The sequence below is a fragment of the Mastigoproctus giganteus genome, chromosome 10 (genome assembly GCF_048544385.1).
Source record: "Mastigoproctus giganteus isolate SK-2022 chromosome 10, ASM4854438v1, whole genome shotgun sequence".
Lineage (NCBI taxonomy): Eukaryota > Metazoa > Arthropoda > Arachnida > Uropygi > Thelyphonidae > Mastigoproctus > Mastigoproctus giganteus.
Genome location: NC_143584.1, coordinates 129,716,884 through 129,737,747, shown reverse-complemented (window position 1 = coordinate 129,737,747; position 20,864 = coordinate 129,716,884). Strand labels below are relative to the sequence as shown.

General features: G+C 37.4%; 1 protein-coding gene across 8 annotated transcripts in view; it reads left to right on the top strand.

Annotated features, from left to right (window-relative positions):
• LOC150079283 (ubiquitin carboxyl-terminal hydrolase 48-like) overlaps window positions 1–20,864 on the top strand; it is a 955,076-nt gene that overhangs the window by 240,989 nt on the left and 693,223 nt on the right. For all 8 annotated transcript variants that reach the window (XM_090382262.1, XM_090382266.1, XM_090382265.1 and 5 more), the window contains one exon: window positions 14,214–14,430. In XM_090382262.1, the coding sequence (XP_090238388.1) occupies window positions 14,214–14,430 (217 nt within the window). The remainder of the gene's footprint in view (window positions 1–14,213; window positions 14,431–20,864) is intronic.

The window sequence follows — 20,864 nt, the reverse complement described above, 5'->3', positions numbered from 1 at the left end:
AGAACCTGTAAGGCATCTGTTGATACTGTTCTACAAGCACGAGTTGTGCACAGGAGAGTGAACATCTGCTCTTGGAGCAAGTATTTCTTTATTACAGAATTCGTTATTCTATGCAACCAAGCCACTGAGGAATAAGTAATAATGGGAAGAAATAAACATTCGTAGAGAAGGTTCAAAGCCCTTCCCTTTATCCCCCAATCAGTTCTTATCATCCTTCTTAGCTTAGCATAAAGAACACATTTTTTTTTTTCAAATACTTCATATGCTTAAACAGTAACATACCATATAGACATATCAAACGACCTCACAACTGGATGTCTATTCATACTTAATTGTCCCTTAAGAAGCAGTTGTACAGTCTTTATCCTTGAGATCTGTAACTTATATAGATTGGGCCATTCTGTCAATTCTTCCATAACTTGGGATGCACACATCTCTAGTTGGGATCTTGCATTACCATACTCCAGTATTAACAAGTCATCGGCATATACCACTATGTTCACACCAAGGACAACCTCGAGTTACATTATGCCTTATTTCCATAAATCCAGTTCTCACAATAATCTTTCGCTTAGAGAAATACTCTCTAAAAACTGAATACAAATTATCTGAACAGCCAGTAGTTCTTATCCTATGAAGGATTCCCTCCCACCAAAGCATATCAAATGCGCCGTGAAAATCAACAAATATTCCAAGGACATAACACCCCTCATAGCCATGCACATAAGTTACCATCTGATAGATAGCATCCTCTGTTGACTTTCCTTTTTTGTAACCAGAGGACATATGATTCTCATCATGTTTAATCATAAATCGACTAATACATAGCTATTCATAGTAAGGCTATGGGACGATATGAACCTAGTTCACTAGGAAGTATCAGGACTTTTCATTATTAATTTCAAAACGGTCACGCTTCAGGGAAGGAACCAGACTCCAAACATTTGTTAAACATTATCAAATCAGACCTTATCTGGAACACTCACTTCATTGTCTTCACCTCGATTAGATCAGGACTAGGCGATTGGCCATCCACCACCCGTGAACAGCATCATATATTTCTTCCATAGCAAAATTTTACTCACGTATATTGGAACAATGTGCAGCATTGCCCTGCACCATATTATTTTGTTCTTGACACTCAATTCCTGATTATCTATATCAGGGAACAATCCATCCAGGATCATGCCCATGGACTCACTCCAACTTAAAGTTTCAAAATTCCTATTATAGAATCAAAAACATAGTTTTCAGTTATTAACTTAAAAATATAATTCCAGAGACCTCTTGAGCCTTTTTCTGATACATACGATTTCCAAGAAATCTGCTTCACAACATTTATGGCCTTAACATAATCTCGACATAAGTTCTTATATATAGATTTATACAATTCTATCATTTGATTATCTCCAACCCTTCTATATTGCTGAAATCTCTTCCTTACTGTTCTTAAATCTACTTTCATTTGCTGCAAGTCTCCATTCCACCACATTATAGGTCTTGTTCTCATCTTTTTCTTTCTCATACTAGAATCCGAAGCCTTATAGACAGTGTCCTGGAAATTATTTACATAATTTTCAACACTAAGTGAATCCCAATTAATTTCATTCACTATTGAATTGAAAGTCAGATCAAAGCATTCCCAATTAGCAGTCCCAACAGAGAATCTATCTGCTTCTTTTTCTTCTCTTATTCTTTCAATGCAGCTCAGCCCAAACAAAATATCATTAGTAGTAGTAGTAGTGGCATGTGATACAAGAAAGCAAGTGTATGAGCTTAAGCAGCAGCAGCCAAAAAAAAAAAAATCGCACCATTCCCTCCAAATGCCTGTCCAGTTCCTCCTTAAATTTATTTAACCCATCAACTTCCACAACGACAGATGGAAGTTTGTTCCAGCAATTAACCACCCGCTGGCTAAAGGCAAATTTCCGCACATCTATTCTACATTTGTCTTTTCTTAATTTGAATTTATACCCCCTTAGGTTCATAATCTGAACAAGTGGAAGGATCCCTTCAGAATTCAGCGTGCTCAACCCATTCAAGGCCTTATACACCTCAATCAGATCACCATGCAGGTGCCTAGTCTCCAGCCACTGTAATTTGCAGAACTTAAGCCTCTCTTGGTAAGAGGATCCTTCATTTCCCTCACCAATCTTCTCACCCTTCGATCCCCCTTTGTGAATTGGGGATACATTTGTACATCTCGAGTCTGTGGGGACCTCCCCTGAGTCCAAAGATGCTTTCATAATTATGGCTAAGGGTTTGCTTAGTTGCTTTGACGCCTCCTTTAATATATGATCATTATGATCACTTGTGGTTAGTTGATTCACAACCTTCCAGTCATGTATCTTATCCAGCATAGACACGGTACACACTGTAACATCAATATATGCCTGCCCATGTACTGAGCTATATGTTGGACAATGGCCTGGTATATTAACAACAACCATTCCTTAGATAGACAAGAAGTCCTCAAGGATCTCACCTGTATCATCAGACTGCTCACTGCCCCACAGAATGGATTTGGAATTGGAGTCTATCGCAATTAATATATGACAACCTTGAAGTACATCTCGTACTTTCTCCAAGTAATTAATATATGGAATTATACTGTCAGAGTGCTGACAGTAAAGGGAAACAAGATATATTCTACCAATAGCGCCAATAACTTCAGCACTAATTACGTTTTCATTGGACAGACTAGAAATCTTGGTAATCACCAAATCGTGCCTCCTCACCACTACCTCAATTTTCGGACTATCACCATCTGACAGAACTCTATAATTCTTTGGATAACCATGTACATTGCCCTTTACTTCATATGGTTCCTGCAATAGACTTACATCAATGCTTTTCTTTTCCATTTCCAAATGTACCTGTGCAGCCACAGCTTTTGCTCTTTGTGCATTCAGCTGTAATATACTTAGATTCTCAGCCATAACTTATTTTATTTTTATATAGTTCCAAAGCTCTCTTGTACTCAGGACAATCCTTATCAAAAGCAGCGTGATCACACTTCCTGCTTCTATTCTTACAATTACAGCAGAACGGTCTCTCAGCCTTTTTACTGCAGTCCTTATATGCATGCCCCATCTGGGCACAATGTCCACATACTGCATCTCTTCTACAGTATTTAGATACATGACTAAATCCTAGGCATTTGTAGCACTGAGCCACAGAGAATATTTCTTTATATTTATATGCCATCCAATTGACATATATCCTCTGTTTCCGACTTATTATGTTCCAAAGCCTTGATCTGACTTCCAAAATCCAATTAGACACATTTCCATTTTTATTATTATTTATCGAAACAACTTCAACATTTTCATAGAACTCATTCCTGGACACCCATAGTCTTTACAGTTATCCAAATCTGTTCTAAAAGCTCTTCCTTCTGCATATCCTTCTCAATGTCAAACAGTACTATTCTAGGGTGAACAATCCTTGGAATCACATACTTCAAACCAATTTCCTGAATCCGTGGACACACTCTAATTTTCTTAATATCATCCTCTGCCTCCAGCAAAATTCCACAGTCCCTGATTGTTCTTATATTCTTAACTTTTACTTCTTTCAGAGCAGATCTTAATTCTTTCAAGACTTCTTGTTTAACGTCCTCACTTGTCTTGAATCTCTCACTAGCAGCCTCAATCAGCACAACTTTTGGTGGCTTCTTGGTTTTCTTCAATGGTTCTTGAACTGCACTAGCATAACTTTTCTTTTCCTTTTTCTTGCTTTCTAATTTTTCTTTTAATAACAAGTTTTCCATGTGGACATCCATAGCTTTTGTTTCAAGAACATCCCATAGATCTAAAATTGTTCTCATAGCAGCAGTTGGAACTTTATTGTGGACATCATATAAATAAGCTCTCAACCTGCCTTTAATTTCTTTGATGTGCTCAAACCCTTCATAATTAGATCTTTCTTTCCTTGCATCAGTTTTCGTTTCTTATAAGAACCTGTTTTCTTTGCACTATCTTGATCCTTCTTCTCAGCACTATTGCCTGCTCTGGTTTTTCTCTTCTTTGTATCACTTGGACCTTGTGAATTACGCTGAAGACTAGAGAGAGAGAGAGGAGGACCTAAGACTAGGAGGAGTCCTTGTCAGGGTCCGCCCAGAAAACACTTCCATCTCTATTAACTCATGACCAGTGATGTAGTAAGCACCGGTCATTAACTAATGACCGGTGCTTACTACATATCGTATAGTGAAGGTACTTTACTATGGTGAGTTTGTCGTAACATGAACTTGCGACAAGATTTCTCCCGTTAATTCCTCTCTTTCATCATCCGTCGCCTCCGATGATGCAGCAACCAATTCTTCTTCACTTAAGGCCTCATCTGATTCAAGAGCACTCACCATGTATACAATAAAACAAAATTATGTACAATTAAAAGTTAAATCTCAATTTAGAGAAGCAACAACTATTTACACTATATACAAGCACAAGAGTCCTGGCTCACAGCTTTCCTGAATGAAATACAGTGGATTCCGGTTATTTGGGCCACCAGTTAATTGGGGCATCCGTTTATTTGGGACAAATCTTAAAAAATAGAACCCAATCGAGAAAATAGCCAGGGTTTACTTCGCTTAATTGGGACAAAATCTGTTTAATCGGGGCAGGAGACCGCAGCACTGGAGAGTACCCCACGATTGTCTCCGACCGTACCACTTAGTTCGGTCAGATTTCTGGAGGTCACAACCATAAAACAATAAAAACAATTAGCCGTCATCTGTTTATTGGGCTTTGCTGTTAGTGCAATCTATCATAAACGGATAGTAAACTCGATCTTATTGAATTTGCGATAATACTGACAGCTGGAATTCTGTGGGTTATTATGGTAAAATGTGTTTACACCTCCATGGAATCTTCAATCATATAAAAAAAATAATTTTCAGAATCTTCTCTTCATTCCCATTTTTAAAGCTTTGTAACTTGTTCTCACTTGCGCGTATTGTGTTACTTGCAATTTGTGTGTGCCGTGTTTTTTGTTATTGATTGCTTATCTTTTTGCTGTTTTAAATTTTAACCCACACCCACAAATGACTAATGTAACAGAAATGTCAACTAGTTTAGTTAGCATGTACATATTACAGTACGTATTAATTATTCCAATTATCACGTATATTCTTCCGAATTTCACATATCATTTAATTTTTTAATTGGTAAGGTAATAAAGGGTAAATTTGTGCTTAATATATCTTTACTTTTATAGCCTGTGGATAATATTCCTCCTATTTTCGCTAATTAGAATCACTGTTTAATAGAATTAAAATTCAATTCACAAACGTGATCACAATGACTGGTGCTTACTGCATATCGTATAGTGAACGGTACTTTGCTATGGTGAGTTTGTCGTAACATGATTTGATTGTACAGTGAACTAATTATAAAGGGGGTACATTGTATTTTTAACTATTTATGTGAAACTTCGGATAATTGGGACAGCCGCTTAATCGGGGAAAAATGCACTAGTCCCGATGTGTCCCAAATAACCGGAATCGACTGTACTAAAAGACTCTGAAATCTATCAGCAGTCAATAAAAACCATCCACGACCCAAATAGAGGGAGTAATACTCTTGATCTGATTATCAGTAGTGATCCTTCATGCATTAAGAATCTGCTGATAAAGGAACCACTAGGTGGCAGTGATCACATTGTGCTGAAGTGGGATTTACTCAAAGAGGTAACTACCATCAGGGGTAAAGGAAAGGGTTTTAGCTTTCGTCAAGGTGACTACGGTGGTCTGAGACAGTTTTTAAGTTCTATATGGTGGGACCAACTGATGATGTTACCAACAGCCAATTCAAAATGGAAAACATTCAAAGAATTAATCTTGGAAGCTACTAGGCTTTTCAGACCAACTAAGAAATATTGTTCAAGGTTTAGGCATAAATGGCTATCAGATGAACTGATGAGACATGTGGCAGAGAATAAAAATGCATGGGATTCATATAAATTAACAGGTGACATGGAAGCCTATGATAGATATAAGCTGGCCTGTAATAAAGTCATAAAGGAGGTTAGGCAGGCAAAGGCAGTTTACGAGAGATGTTTGGCAAAGGATGCAAAGAAAAACAGCAAAGAGTTCTTACTTATGTAAACTCTAGAAGGAAGTGAATGAATCAGATTGGTCCAATTGATATCGATGGTTCAACTGTTGATGATCCTGCTCAGGTTGCTAACAAACTAAATGAGTATTTTGCATCTACATTCACACATGAGGAGTTATTCAGGGAGGAGAATTCCAGAAGTGTATTAAACTCTGGCAGTGATATTCACACATGCAGAGTTGTTCGGGGGGGGGGGAATGCCAGAGGTATATTAAACTCCGGCAGTCAGCTAGATGATTTTGTAATAACTGAGATCAAAGTGGAGGAGAAATTGTTGAAGATAAATATAAGAAAGGCACTTGGGGTGGATGGGATCTATCCAGTTATATTAGAGACAGCAAAATAAGTAAGCAAACCCTTAGCCATTGTTATGAGAGCCTCCTTGTACTCAGGGGAAGACATCCCTTGTACTTAGGGATGTCTATGGACTGGAGATGTGCAATTGTGACCCCAATTCACAAAGGAGGATCAAAGGGTGGCCCAAGTAATTAGAGACCTGTTAGTTTAACTTCTGTTCCAGGGAAATTAATGGAGGCACTGGTCAAAGAAGCTCTGCAGGATCATCTAGACAAGACTTCGGTAATAGCTCGGACACAGCGTGGGTTTGTTAAGGAAAAGTCTTATCTGACCAATTTGATCAGATACTATGATGTGGTCACAAAGGAACTGGATGGGAAGAATAATTTTGATATCATATATTTGTATCTTAAAAAGGCTTTTGATACTGTTGCACTTGGAAGACTACTGCACAAATTGGAGCAGTGTGGCATTGCAGGCAAAATGGTGCTATGGATAAAGGGATGGTTGTGTAGGAGAAAATAGAGAGGAGTAATTAATGGACACTGCTCTTTTTGGACTAATGTTATTAGTGGAGTCCCTCTGGGTTCAGTGTTGGGTCCATTGTTGTTTTCTGTATTTATTAATGATATCGATGAAGATATATCAGACTTAATGTCTAAATTTGCAGGCGATACAAAAGTTGGCAGGGTTGTTAATGACAGTACGCTACTGCAACAGTATCTAGAAAAGCTGAGAAGATGGGCTAAGAGGTGGCAACTGAAGTTTAACCTTGAGAAATGTAAATTACTGCATATGGGAAGCAGTAACCCCAGACTAACGTATCAACTGTGTGGTACTACACTGATGGTGGTAGAGAACGAAAAGGACCTGGGGGTAATTGTGCAGTCAGATAAAAGTTTTCTGAGCAGTGCAGATGGTTTGCAAGGGTAGCTCATGGCGTCTTGTCAACGATATACAGGAATTTTTCTTGCAGGGATAAGGAGGTGATTATCCCCTTGTATAAGGCAATGATCAGGCCACACCTTGAGTACTGTATACAGATCTGGTGGCCTCATTTTAGGAAGGATGTAGAGTTGCTGGAATGAGTACGGAGAAGGGCAACAAGATTAGTGAAAGGAACAAAAGGTTGCTCTTACGAAGAAAGGCTTAAGTTTTGCAAATTACAGTGTCTGGAGACTAGGCACCTGCAAGGTGCCTAGTCTCCTTGAATGAAGTGTGTTGAAGTGTATAAGGCCTTGAATGGTTTGAGCATGCTTAATGCTCATGGGATTCTTCTTTTTGCCCAGATTAATCTCCTGAGGCGATACAAATTCAATTTGAGTAAAGACAGTTGTAGAATAGACGTTCAGAAATTTGCCTTTAGCCAGCGGGTGGTTGATTGCTTGAACAAACTTCCATCTGTCGTTGTAGAAGTTGATAGCTTAAATAGATTAAAGGCAGAACTAGACAAACATTTGGAGAGAGTGGATGGGTGAAATGAGAAGGGTTTTTATTTATTTTTTTTTCTTCCTCTTTCTTTTGGCTGATCCTGTATAAGCTTGCTTTCTTGCATCATATGCCTTTACTAATGCTAATATATACTCTGGCTATTTCAGAAAAAGTATTGGATTAGGGATGCCATTGAGATAATGGCCATGACAGTATCTGTAGGAAAGGCAGTAATTAAAATCTGTAATTGTTCAGTGTTGTGTTCAGTTGGGGTGATTCCGCGTTCGACTGCCATTTCTTGTAAACACAAAGGCGAATCGTGCATTTTTTTTTTTTTTTAATGAAAATCCCAAACACGAAAGGTATCAAAACCTATAGTACTTAGTACCGTGCATGGGTTGAAGGAGAAGTATGGGGGGAGGGGTGTGCCGGAAACTTTGCTCTAGAGACTAAACATGGGTTTCACCACTTCAAGCCTCCAATAAGCAAAGTGGTGGTATTTCACCGGTTGATGAAAGTCATCTACCACCTACATAAGAGAATTCGGTCGTGTTTTATACGATATCGTTCTCCTATTTATAAATTGTGTATGATCGAATTCGTGTAATGTAAACACGTGTTATACGAGGATTGACTGTATTGATGATCTTGATAAATCACCTCCTATCATACCAAACATACTTCACTGAGTACCTCCCAACAGAAGGATGTTAGAAGAATTCTGAACAATCTTGAGGTTCTGATGGCATTTCTCCACTTATTCTCCAAACCTGTGCTTCTGAGCTTCCTCTTGTTCTGTGTATTATGTCACCTTTTTACACTTTCTTATTCCATCTGTGTTTTTTCTTCTGCTTGGAAATTTGCTCATATCCAGCCAGTTCATAAAGGGTTACAAATTTCTTCCATCCAGTTGTCACTTCGTTGCATTTACCTCTACTCTTTTCAAAATAATGGAGAAATCTTTGAACTTCTAACCCTTCAACCATTCAACTATTTCAACCTACCGTCTGATTGGTGACTGCCAATATGGATTCCATCAATGTCATTCCACTGACTATATATTGGCTTATGCTACTCATCTTTGGACAAATTCAATGACAAAGTTGGTGAAACTCAAGCAATTGCTCTTTGACATTTCTATGGCTTTTGATTGCATTTGGCATAAAGGGCTTCTAAACAAGCTCCCATCTCATCTACTGCTGACTGTTTTTTATGCAGTTGGATATCCAGCTTTCTCTCTGCCTACTCACTGTGACTGATGATAGATGGTTCTCTGTCCTCCAACTTCTCCACTGATGCTGGTGTTTGCCAAGGTTCAGTTCTTTCTCCTACTCTTTTTCTCTTATATGTTAATGACATTCTTCTACCAACTGGAAACCATATTCTTGTTTTGCTGATGCACTACATGCCACCTTTTATTTGGAAAAAAAACTTGTCCTGCACAAATCTTGTACTCAACTTCCAGAATATTTTAACAATTCCTTAAATGCCAATCTTCAAGTAATTCTGCAATGGGGAGTTATCTGTAGACTTATGAAATTTAGTTAACTTCAATTCTTTAAAAATTTGTCTTATTTTTTGCATAAAAGAGTTTACTTCATCTTCAGTGACACTTAGATTTCTGTACAAAATCACATATTAGGGATGTCCCTGATGTCTAATCTCTCTTGACATAAGTGCATATTTAAAAAAAAAAAAAAAAAAACCGGCATTTTCATTTTCAGTATTACTTTAATCATAAAATTATTTAAAGTTTGGAAAACTTTTTTATATGTTAAATTATAACTTGTCAAGAAATTTAATTTTCTTAAGTTTATTTACTGTAAACAAATTTTTGACAAATCTCAATTCACCCTACCACAGAATATTGTTCTCACATCTGGAGTGGTGCGCCCAAAACCGCTCAGGCTTCTAGATTTCATTCAGAAGAGGGCAGTCAGGTTAACTAATGATCCGTCTCTTTACAAAGTCTCTCCACTGCCTCATAAATGTTCAGTTTCTGCCGTATGCCTTTTCTGTAGATATCTCCATTGACACTGTTCTTTGGCATCTGTAATTCCCCACTCTCTTTCAAACCAGTCCAAACATATCCCACCATGCAGTCAGTATTGTTTAACTGTCCAACACACTGAACAAAATTTTTCTCTTCCTCATTTATACCTTCTACTTCTGTTTTTCTGAAATAAACTTCTTCTTCGTGTATTTCCTGAAAATTTCAATTTATAGAAATTTAGGTGTAATGCCAACAAGCTTCTTCTGTCTTCCCTGCTTTCACCCCATGCTTGGTACTGTGCACTATAAGTTCTAATACCTTTAATGTTTTGGGATGATGATGATAATAATAAATAATACAATACAATTTATTCATCAAAAATTTGTTTACAGTAAATAAACTTAAGAAAATTAAATTTCTTGACAAGTTATAATTCAACAAATAAAACAGTTTTCCAAACTTTAAACAATTTTAAATTCCAAACTTTAAAAAAGTTATTAAACAAAAAACAAAAAAATGAAATTATTACACAATACATTCCACACTATAAACAGAGTGTACTATTTAATATATAAAGCAACTCTAATCTACTGAATCATTAAGGATCAAAAATTTTCTTATTAAATATTTTAATTTGAAAATAGGATAACTTCTCCTAAATCTGAAATAAACATTAGCCAACAAATTGTTAATTATATTCATTGTATACCTTTCTCCAAATCTGTTCAGTACCCTAGGGTGGGGCAAGACAATTGGCTTTGGATTCCTTAAATTATATAAAAAAATTCCTTTTCTTATTCAACTCATTTAAAATAATGTTAAAATTTTTCAAAATTAAACTTAAGTTTCTGAACTGGATAAAGGATTTTATATTTTAACAAAAATTGCCTTCTCTTGCTGAAAAATTGCCCAAAATTACCCAAACTATTTGGAATGACTTGAATAAGTCATTCCAAACATTAACTAAATAATTGAGTTGGGAATCCACTAATGCATAATATAAGGTAACTTTTGTTTTAAGATTTAACTTATTCTTAATATAATAATAATAATAATAATAATAATAATAATAATAATTAAAAAAAAAAAAAAAAAGCTCCAAAAATCTAATTTTTTTATACAAATTGGTTAAATGAATTTCCCAACAAGACTAAAGTCAATCCATAACCCAAGGTAACGATGATTTGAAACTTATTCCACAGTTTGATATTTGCAAATCTGGAAATTCTGATCAAGAAGGCATTCGTGTTTATGTATTTTAATTGAACGATAACTATCTACAATTTGATGAGGAGGTCTAATTACCAAAAAAAAATTTTTTTTTTTTTTTTTTTTTTTTCAAAACTGAGTGCTAATTTATTATCATGAACCCAACTCTACAAGTGAATAAGATCTTACTGTAAATCATAAGTCATATTTGTTAAGTTTTTTTCAACTGTATATAAGATTATACCGATGAGCCAAAACATTAGCATTAGCATTAGTAGAGGCATTTGATGCAAGAAAGCAAGCTTATGCAGCATCAGCCAAAAAAAAAAAAAAAAAAACCACTTCCACGTCACCCCTCTGTTCGTTCAAAATATCTGTCCAGCTGAGCCTTAAACTTATTTAGGCTATCAACTTCCACGACAAGGAATGGAAGTCTGTTCCACCAACCAACCACCCGCTGGCTAAAGGCAAATTTCCGCACGTCTATCCTACATCTGTCTTTCCTCAATTTGAATTTATGTCCTCTCAGGTGATTATTCTGAGCGAGAGGAAGAATCCCATCAACACTGAGCATGCTCAAACCATTCAAGGCTTAATACACCTCTATCAGATCACGTCGCTGGTGCTTAGTCTCCAGACACTGTAATTTGCAAAACTTAAGCCTTTCTTCATAAGAGCACCCCTTTGTTCCATTCACTAATCTTGTTGCCCTTCTCTGTACTTGTTCCAGCTGCTCTACATCCTTCTTGAAATGAGGCCTCCAGACCTGTATACAGTACTCTAGGTGTGGCCTGATCATTGCCTTATACAAGGGAATAATCAACTCCTTATCCCTGCTAGAAAAATTCCTATATATCATTGACAATACATCATGAGCTACTCTAGCAGCCTGTCTGCACTGCTCAGAGAACTTCATATTTGCCTGCACAACCACCCCCAGGTCCCTTTCATTCTCTACCACTGTCAGTGTAGTACCACAGAGTTGATACGTTGCTCTGGGGTTGCTGTTTCCCATGTGTAGTACTTTACATTTGTCAATGTTAAACTTCATTTGCCACCTCTCAGCCCATCTGCTCAACCTTACCAGATCCTGTTGCAGCAGCATGGTGTCAGTAGTGTCCTTGACAACCCTGCCTACCTTTGTATCGTCTTCAAACTTCTACATTAAGCTTGATATACCCTCATCAATATCATTTATGAATACAGAAAACAATAATGGACCCAACACTAAGCCCTGAGGGACTCCACTAATAATATTAGTCCATGACGAGCAGTGTCCATTGATTACCACTCTCTGTCTTCTCCCCCTCAGCCACCCCTTTATCCATAGCAGCAATTTGCCTCCATTGCCACACTGCTCCAGTTTGTACAGCAGTCTTCCATGTGCAACAGTATCAAAAGCCTTTCTAAGATCCAAGTATATAATATCAAAGTTATTCCCTGCATCCAGTTCCTTTGTGACTGCATCATAGTATCCAGTCAAATTGGTCAGGCAAGACTTCCCCTTAACAGAACCATGCTGTGTCCGAGCTATAGCTGAAGTCTTGTCTAAATGATCCTGCAGTGCTTCTTTAACTAGTGCCTCCATTAATTTTCCTGGAACAGAAGTTAAACTCACAGGTCTATAATTACTTGTGCCTTTGATCCTCCTTTGTGAATTGGGATGACATTTGCACATCTCCAGTCTGTGGGTACCTCCCCTGAGTCCAAGGAAGCTCTCATAATTATGGCTAAGGGTTTGCTTGCTTCCTTTACTGCCTCCTTTAACATAAATGGATAGATCCCATCCACCCTGGGTGCCTTTCTTGTTGTGTTTATCTTCAACAATTTCTCCTCCACTTTACTGTCAGTTATTACAAGATTCTCTACCTTACTGCTAGAGTTGAATACACCTCTGGCTTTCCCCTCACTAAATAACTCCTCATGTGTGAATGTCGATGCAAAATATTCATTTAGTTTGTTAGCTACCTGAGCAGGATCATCAACAGTTGACCCATCGATATCAAGTGGACCAATCTGATTCATCCCCTTCCTTCTAGAGTTTACATAAGTAAAGAACTCTTTGCTGTTTTTCTTTGCATCCCTTGCCAAAAATTTCTCGTATTTTGCCTTTGCCTACCTAACCTCCTTTGTAACTTGGTTACAGATCAACTTGTATCTATCATAGGCTTCTGTGTCATGTGTTAATTTGTATGTATCCCATGCATGTTTCTTCTCTGCCATATGCCTCATCAATTCATCTGACATCCATTTTGGCCTAAACCTTGAACAATATTTCTTAGTTGGTATGTAAAGCCTAGTAGCTTCCAAGATAAGTTCTTTGAATGCTTCCCATTTTGAATTTGCTGTTGGTAACATCATCAGTTGGTCCCACTGTATAGAATTTAAATACTGTCTCAGTCCATCGTAGTCGCCTTTACGGAAGCAATAACCCTTCCCTTTACCCCTAATGGTAGTTACCTCTTTGAGTAAATCCCACTTCAGCACACTGTGATCACTGCCACCTAGTGGTTCATTTATCTGCAGATTCTTAATGCATGAATAATGTGGATATAACTTCGCAACTGAGATGGCTTATTGTATTACCTACCTGCCCACTGATGACGAAGCCAAAAAGCTTCGAAACGATGGTCTGGGTGGTGGTGGTACGCTGAAAATAAATAACAGTAGCCTTCTCTACTAGAGAAGCGTTATTTATTTGAAGTAATTCAATAGTAGCTATCGTGTTCTGAAGGCAACCACATTATGAGATACAATTAAAACGATGCCTTCTACGCTACAATCGTAGCTCAAATCTATGGGTTAACTATGGTGTATTTACACTGATATTATATAATAGAAGCAGTGCAAGAATCTCTTTCACCTCTGTCAGTGGCTACTGTTAATCTATTCGTCTTTGTCTCCCCCCAAGCTAGCAGTTTTCCGACCCACCTAACACTGCCTCGATAACATCAGCAAACATTCTTGCACCCTTTCTATTTAAGTGTATCCCATACACCCTATAGAAGCAATCTCTCCTGTTAACAAGTACAGTCCAGGCTGTAGCAAAATGATATAATTTTTTTATTAATCATATAATATTATCAAAAATAGCATTTTACTATTAACTTGTATGTATTATTAGAACTCTTAAGTCTTACACTGTGCACACATTTTTATTATAGAAAGAGAAATTGGAAGGTAGCAACCAGTATCGCTGTAGTAATTGTCAGTGTAAACAGAATGCTACCCGTACAATTCAGCTTCTTGAACTTCCACCTGTTTTAAATCTTCAGCTACTTCGGTTTGTGTTTGATCGCCAGACAGGGTCTAAGAAAAAATTGAATTCTTTTATTAGGTTTCCAGAACTACTAGATATGAGCAAATATCTTAACAAACCTGGTAAATATATTTTGACATTCTTAAATTTTATTGTTTCCTGTATTGAACCTAAACATATATTTAAAATTGTTTATAATAAATAAATTCTGAATATTTTATATTATTTTTGTACCATTTTGTATTGAATTATCAGATAGGCTGCAACCTAGAAAGGAAATGTCATTAAAAAGTTAATAGCATTAAAGAAAACTTAGGAAATAAGCTTAATAAACATGGAAGATGCCTTCCTTTTTAACCTATACATGAGATACTGCTTTATAAACATAATTGCTTCTACAGTTTTTGTATTATTATTCAAGAAATGTTCTTAGTTCATCCTTTTATATATACAGTACATAATGGCAGTTTTAGTTTTTATTTAATACATTTCAGAGAAAAAAAAATTGTTATCTATATCTTTTGCCTATATCCTCTGAATAAAAAAATATAAAATTATATCAGTTTAATTTTAAAATATTTGAAAATGGAATAACGTAATAATGAGCACACTCCTTCCTTGGCTTAGACCTGTTGTACAATACAGCTTTGGTCTGCCCATAATTTCAGTAATTATTATTATTTTTTTTTCTCTTCACTCTTTTTCTGGATGTGTATATGCATAAAAAAATAATTTGTAGTCATTGTGTGTTGCTCTCTTTCTAGAATTTAGCTTTGGGGTGAAATGAAAAGAAAACAGGATTGACTGTTATAACACTGCATAAAGCAGGGAGTGACCATTTAATGTTTTCAAGTTGCTCCGATCACTGGGAATTAGCAAACTGTTTGTCTGCCTTGCTGTTGAAAGAGATATATTAACTTAAAATATATATTTTCTTTACTTTTGTAAATTGGAAGATCACCTCTCTTCCAAGTTGCAACTAGAACTAAATGATTCAATCTCTTGCAAATTTCACCTAGTATCAGATACATCCTAAGGTTTTAGAGTAACTGGTAAACTGTATTATAGCAGCAAGAAAGAGGGGGAAAAAATCACTTATCTGCTCTGCACTATACTAATGCTATGGAAGAAAAGGCCAAATGAGTGACCTTGAAGTACCCCTCCCTTTTTTTATCCCTGCTGTAACTACTGCATTACCACCAATTCTGTTTTGCACTATCATTAAAGTTGGGTTGGGGGATGTAAGAGTGACCACAACAAATAGTCAAGGCATATAGGTTTATAATCCAACATATTCTGTGTTATTGTTGCTGTGCAGAAAACCCCACAGTGTAATGCTAGTGCAGAAAAACAATTAATGTGCATGTAATTCATTTATATGAAGTAGCTCAGAATGAGCACATGCATTAAGTGGTTAGTTTTTGTGTAATAAATTTTAGTGGTTTATTTATTCTTGCAATTTATTTATTCTCTGCTGTAGTCACCTTTCAAATTATAAATTTGAAAGGTGACTACAGCAGAGCCCCGCTTAGTGCAGAAGGCTGATTATAACTGGTTTCTGCCTGCTTTCCAGCAGCAAGAAACCAAAGACCACCAGGTGAGTCTTTTACGCCATTTATGTATATAAATGGATATATATTATTAATTAGATTCGCACAAGTAATTATATCTTCAGTCAATGAATTTATTCATAAGGTGACACTGTTATTACACCATGCTGATCCCAAAAAACTGACAGCACCACCTTGCCAGCACTTGGTTGCACCTTTGCCTTTTTTGGGGGGGGATGATTCTGCATGCTTGCATTGTTTTGTCATTTGTTTAGTTTTGGATCCAAAAACCTTCTTGCTTTTACTGACACATCAGCAACATTTCATGTGCACTAATGTATTTTCCTTCTTCTGGTAAGGGGTCCGAAGTTTGGGAACCCATCTAGCAGACATTTTACACATATGCAGCTGTTGATGGATGTTCTCCACAGACCCTACATTAATTTGGAGCTCTTCAGCTAGTTCTTTGATGCTAATATGGTGATCTTCCAGGATTAATGCCTCAATTTTTGCAACACTCTTTTCTGTTACAGCAGTTGCCAGGCACCTTGGTGTTTCTTTATCATGCACTGAAGTTCTCCCACATTTGAATTGTTCATACCAATGTGCAAGAACACTGTAATCTGGATAGCCTTCTTCATAAACAGCAACCATTTTTTCATAGATAGTTTTGGGTGTTTTTCCTTGCAGAAAAGAGGAACCAAATCATTGATCTGTATTCCACTTTATCCCTTGCAACACTTCATTAAGTGCTGCAAAAAAAAAAGAAAAAAAAGAAAATAATTATCAGATCAAAACCAAAATTTGTGTGATTGCTATAGGAATTTCAAGCTATCAAAGAAAAAAAATAATTTTATCTTTCATATCACAACTATTTCTGGGTGAATGTAATTTTTTACTCCCCTCTCGTATATTTTACTGGTTTTTAGCTCTAATAACTTACACAATATCCCTCCTTACCCAGATACATATTCTAGTATACTATTTCACACACATACACTGTGTGATCATTGAATTATCACCACCTACCTAATACTTTGTAGGTCCTCCTTTTGCCCTCAGTACAGCAGCTATCTGACGTGGCGTTGATTCAACAAGATGTCAGAAGCGAGATATGGCCAACCAAGCTGTGTGTAATGCAGCTAGCAGTGCAGGTATGGAGGTGATTGGTGTATCATACCAGATGCCTGATATGCCTTTCCATAGTGCTCTATGGGATTGATATCAGGGGAGTTCGGAGGCCAATCGATATGCTGGCAGTCAGAACTGTGTTCCTCAAACCATTCCTGTACATCAAGTGCTTGATGGCTCGGCGCATTGTCATCTTGGAAGACACCATCGCCATTCGGGAAAAAGTGTAACATAGCGGGTTGTAAGCAGTTGACGATAGCAGAGACCAGTGATACGTTGTTCCACATACACCAAGGGTCCAAGTTCCTGCCAGTGAAACATGCCCCACACCATACAACTGTCTCCACCGGCCTGCACTTTTGATACATGTTGTTGATGCGAAATCTGTACTCGACCATCCACGGTGTGGAGTAAATAGCTCAATTCATCCGACCAGCGCACCACCTTCCAGTCTTCTAATTTCCAACTTGTATGCTATTTGCACCAGGTGAGTCTTTTACGCCAATGAACCCTGGTTAGGAGAGGATGCTGTAAGGGTCGTCTGCTGGTATAGCCCATACGTGCGAGCGTGCGACACATGGTCATGCCAGATATTGTTCCGGGTTGGCCCATGTTGTATTGGGTAGTCAACTCTTCAACAGTGCTGTGCCTGTTTGCCTGTATGAGTCATCAGACCCGGCGCTCACTTCTAACATCAACCTTTTGCTGTCGGGTCATTGTTCGACCATTTTGATGCCAGCCCCAGTACACTTTAAAAACAGCGGTTGTTGAACACCCCACCAGTTCAGCTGTTTGGGAAATCGAGGTACCAGCTCGTCGAGCAACACAATCTGTCCTTTATCAAAGTCCAATAAATCCTTCCTTTTACCAATTACGCTCAGAATTTTACTACCTACTGAACCACTGACACCTTATCAATGCTATGTAGGTCGACTAACTGCACACTCTCGTACCTCACGTGGTCAGCAGATGGCATTCAGTTTTCATAGAGTGGTCATATTTCAGTAATCACTCAGTGTATATATACAGGGTTTTTAATAACATATGAGCCATACTTTCAGGATCAGTTCAGGAACTTAAGACAATGGAAAAAAGTTTATATAAACATTAGCATTAGTAGAGCCATATGATGCAAGAAAGCAAACTTATGCAGCATCAGCCAAAAAAAAAAAAAACCACTCCCATTTCATCCCTCCGTTCGTTCGAAATACCTGTCCAGTTGAGCCTTAAATTTATTTAGGCTATCAACTTTCACAAGGGATGGAAGTCTGTTCCACCAACCAACTACCCGCTGGCTAAAGGCAAATTTCCGCACATCTATCCTACATCTGTCTTTCCTCAATTTGAATTTATGCCCTCTCAGGTGATTATTCTGAGCAAGAGGAAGAATCCCACGGCATTGAGCATACTCAAACCATTCAAGGCTTTATACACCTCTATCAGATCACTTCGCCAGTGCCTAATCTCCAGACACTGTAATTTGCAAAACTTAAGCCTTTCTTCATAAGAGCAACCCTTTGTTCCATTCATTAATCTTGTTGCCCTTCTCTGTACTCATTCCAGCAGCTCTACATCCTTCTTGAAATGAGGCTTCCAGACCTGTATACAGTACTCAAGGTGTGGCCTGACCATTGCCTTATACAAGGGAATAATCACCTCCTTATCCCCGCTAGAAAAATTCCTGTTTGTCATTGACAAGACACCATGAGCTACTCTTACAGCCCGTCTGCACTGCTCAGAAAATTTCATATCTGCCTGCACAATTATCCCCAGGTCCTTTTCAATCTCTACCACTGTCAGTCTAGTACCACAGAGTTGATACGTTGCTCTGGGGTTACTGTTTCCCATATGTAGTAATTTACATTTGTCAATGTTAAACTTCATTTGCCACCTCTCAGCCCATCTGCCCAACCTTTCCAGATCCTGTTGCAGCAGCATAGCATCAGTAGTAGCATCATCCTTAACCCTGCCAACCTTTGTATTGTCTACAGACTTGGACTTTAAGCTTGATATACCATCATCAATATCATTTATAAATACAGAAAACAACAATGGACCCAACACTGAACCCTGAGGGACTCCACTAATAACATTAGTCCACAATGAGCAGTGTCTGTTGATTACCACTCTGTCTTCTCCCCCTCAACCATCCCTTTATCCATAGCAGCAATTTGCCTCCAATGCCACACTGCTCCAATTTGTTCTGCAGACTTCCATGTATAACAGTATCAAAAAGCCTTTCTAAGATCCAAATATATAATATAAAAGTTATTCCCTGCATCCAGTTCTTTTGTGACTGCATCATAGTATCCAATCCAATTGGTCAGGCAAGACTTTCCCTTAACAAAACCATGATGTGTCCAAGCTATAACTGAAGTATTGTCTAGATCAGGGGTGGGCAACAGTCGGCCCGCGGGCCACATCCGGCCCGCGACGATGTTGAATCCGGCCCCCTCGGTAAATGCATAAATATAGAAAATCCATACCTGACTACACTCGCCATAAACGTTCGGCTTAAGTCGGTTCAATCGGGAATCGCGGCCAGTACAACAGTAACCAAGTGATTCTACGCAGCGTCAAAGAGTTATTTCCTAATTATTATTGTAGCATCGATCGAACGAAGTTCCTTTGGGTTTGACTTCTTATTGAAAAAATAATATTGGTGCGAGATATTTTATGTTTTATGCCTTTTCTAATTATTACAATTTTTAATTTAATATAATTTATAGCCCATAAAATGAGCCAATTAAAAAAAAAAAGAAAAATTGATGCCGAATGCCACATTTTCAATGATAATTGGATATTCAGATATTTAATTGCAAATATAGACGATAAAGCTGTTTGTTTGGTTTGTAACGAAACTATTTCCGTTTTTAAGGAATATAATCTACAAAGACATTTTTCAAAAAAAAATTTTAAAATATAAGCTATTTTCACCGGAACAAATGAAAATTGAAGCAGAAAATTTAAAATGTGGTTTGCGTAAGCAACAAAATACTTTGAAAATTTTGTCAAAACAGATAGAGCTCTGACAAATTTAAATATTGTATTTACTTTTTTTAAAAATACATTAATAATTTGGTAATTCAAGTAATATAATATTTTTTAGGTTCTGATTTTTTTTATTAAATCGTTCAATCTATTCCGGCCCGCATCATGATGCGAAAATTTCATTCGGCCCACATCATGATACGAAAATTTCATTCGGCCCACTGACGAAAAATGTTGCCCATCCCTGGTCTAGATGATCCTGCAGTGCTTCTTTAACCAGCGCCTCCATTAATTTTCCTGGAACAGAAGTTAAACTCACAGGTCTATAATTACTTGTGACAGCCTTTAATCCAACTTTCTGAATTGGGGTCACATTTGCACATCTCCAGTCTATGGGAAGCTCTCATAATTATGGCTAAGGGTTTGCTTACTTCCTTTGCTGCCTCCTTTAATATAACTGGATAGATCCCATCCACCCCAGGTGCATTTTTTATGTTTATCTTCAACAATTTCTTCTTCACTTTCCTCTCAATTATTACAAAATCATCTAGCTCATTGCCAGAGTTTAATATACCTCTAGAATTTTCCTCCCTGAATAACTCCTCGTGTGAATGTAGATGCAAAATACTCATTTAGTTTGTTAGCCACCTGAGCAGGATCCTCAACTGTTGAACCATCAATATCCAGTGGACCAATCTGATTCATCCCCTTCCTTCTAGAGTTTAAATAGGTAAAGAACTCTTTGCTGTTTTTCTTTGCATCCTTTGCCAAGGATTTCTCATAATCTGCCTTTGCCTGCCTAATCTCCTTTGTGACTTGGTTACAGACCAGCTTACATCTATCGTAGGCTTCCATGTCACCCATTAATTTATATGTGTCCCATG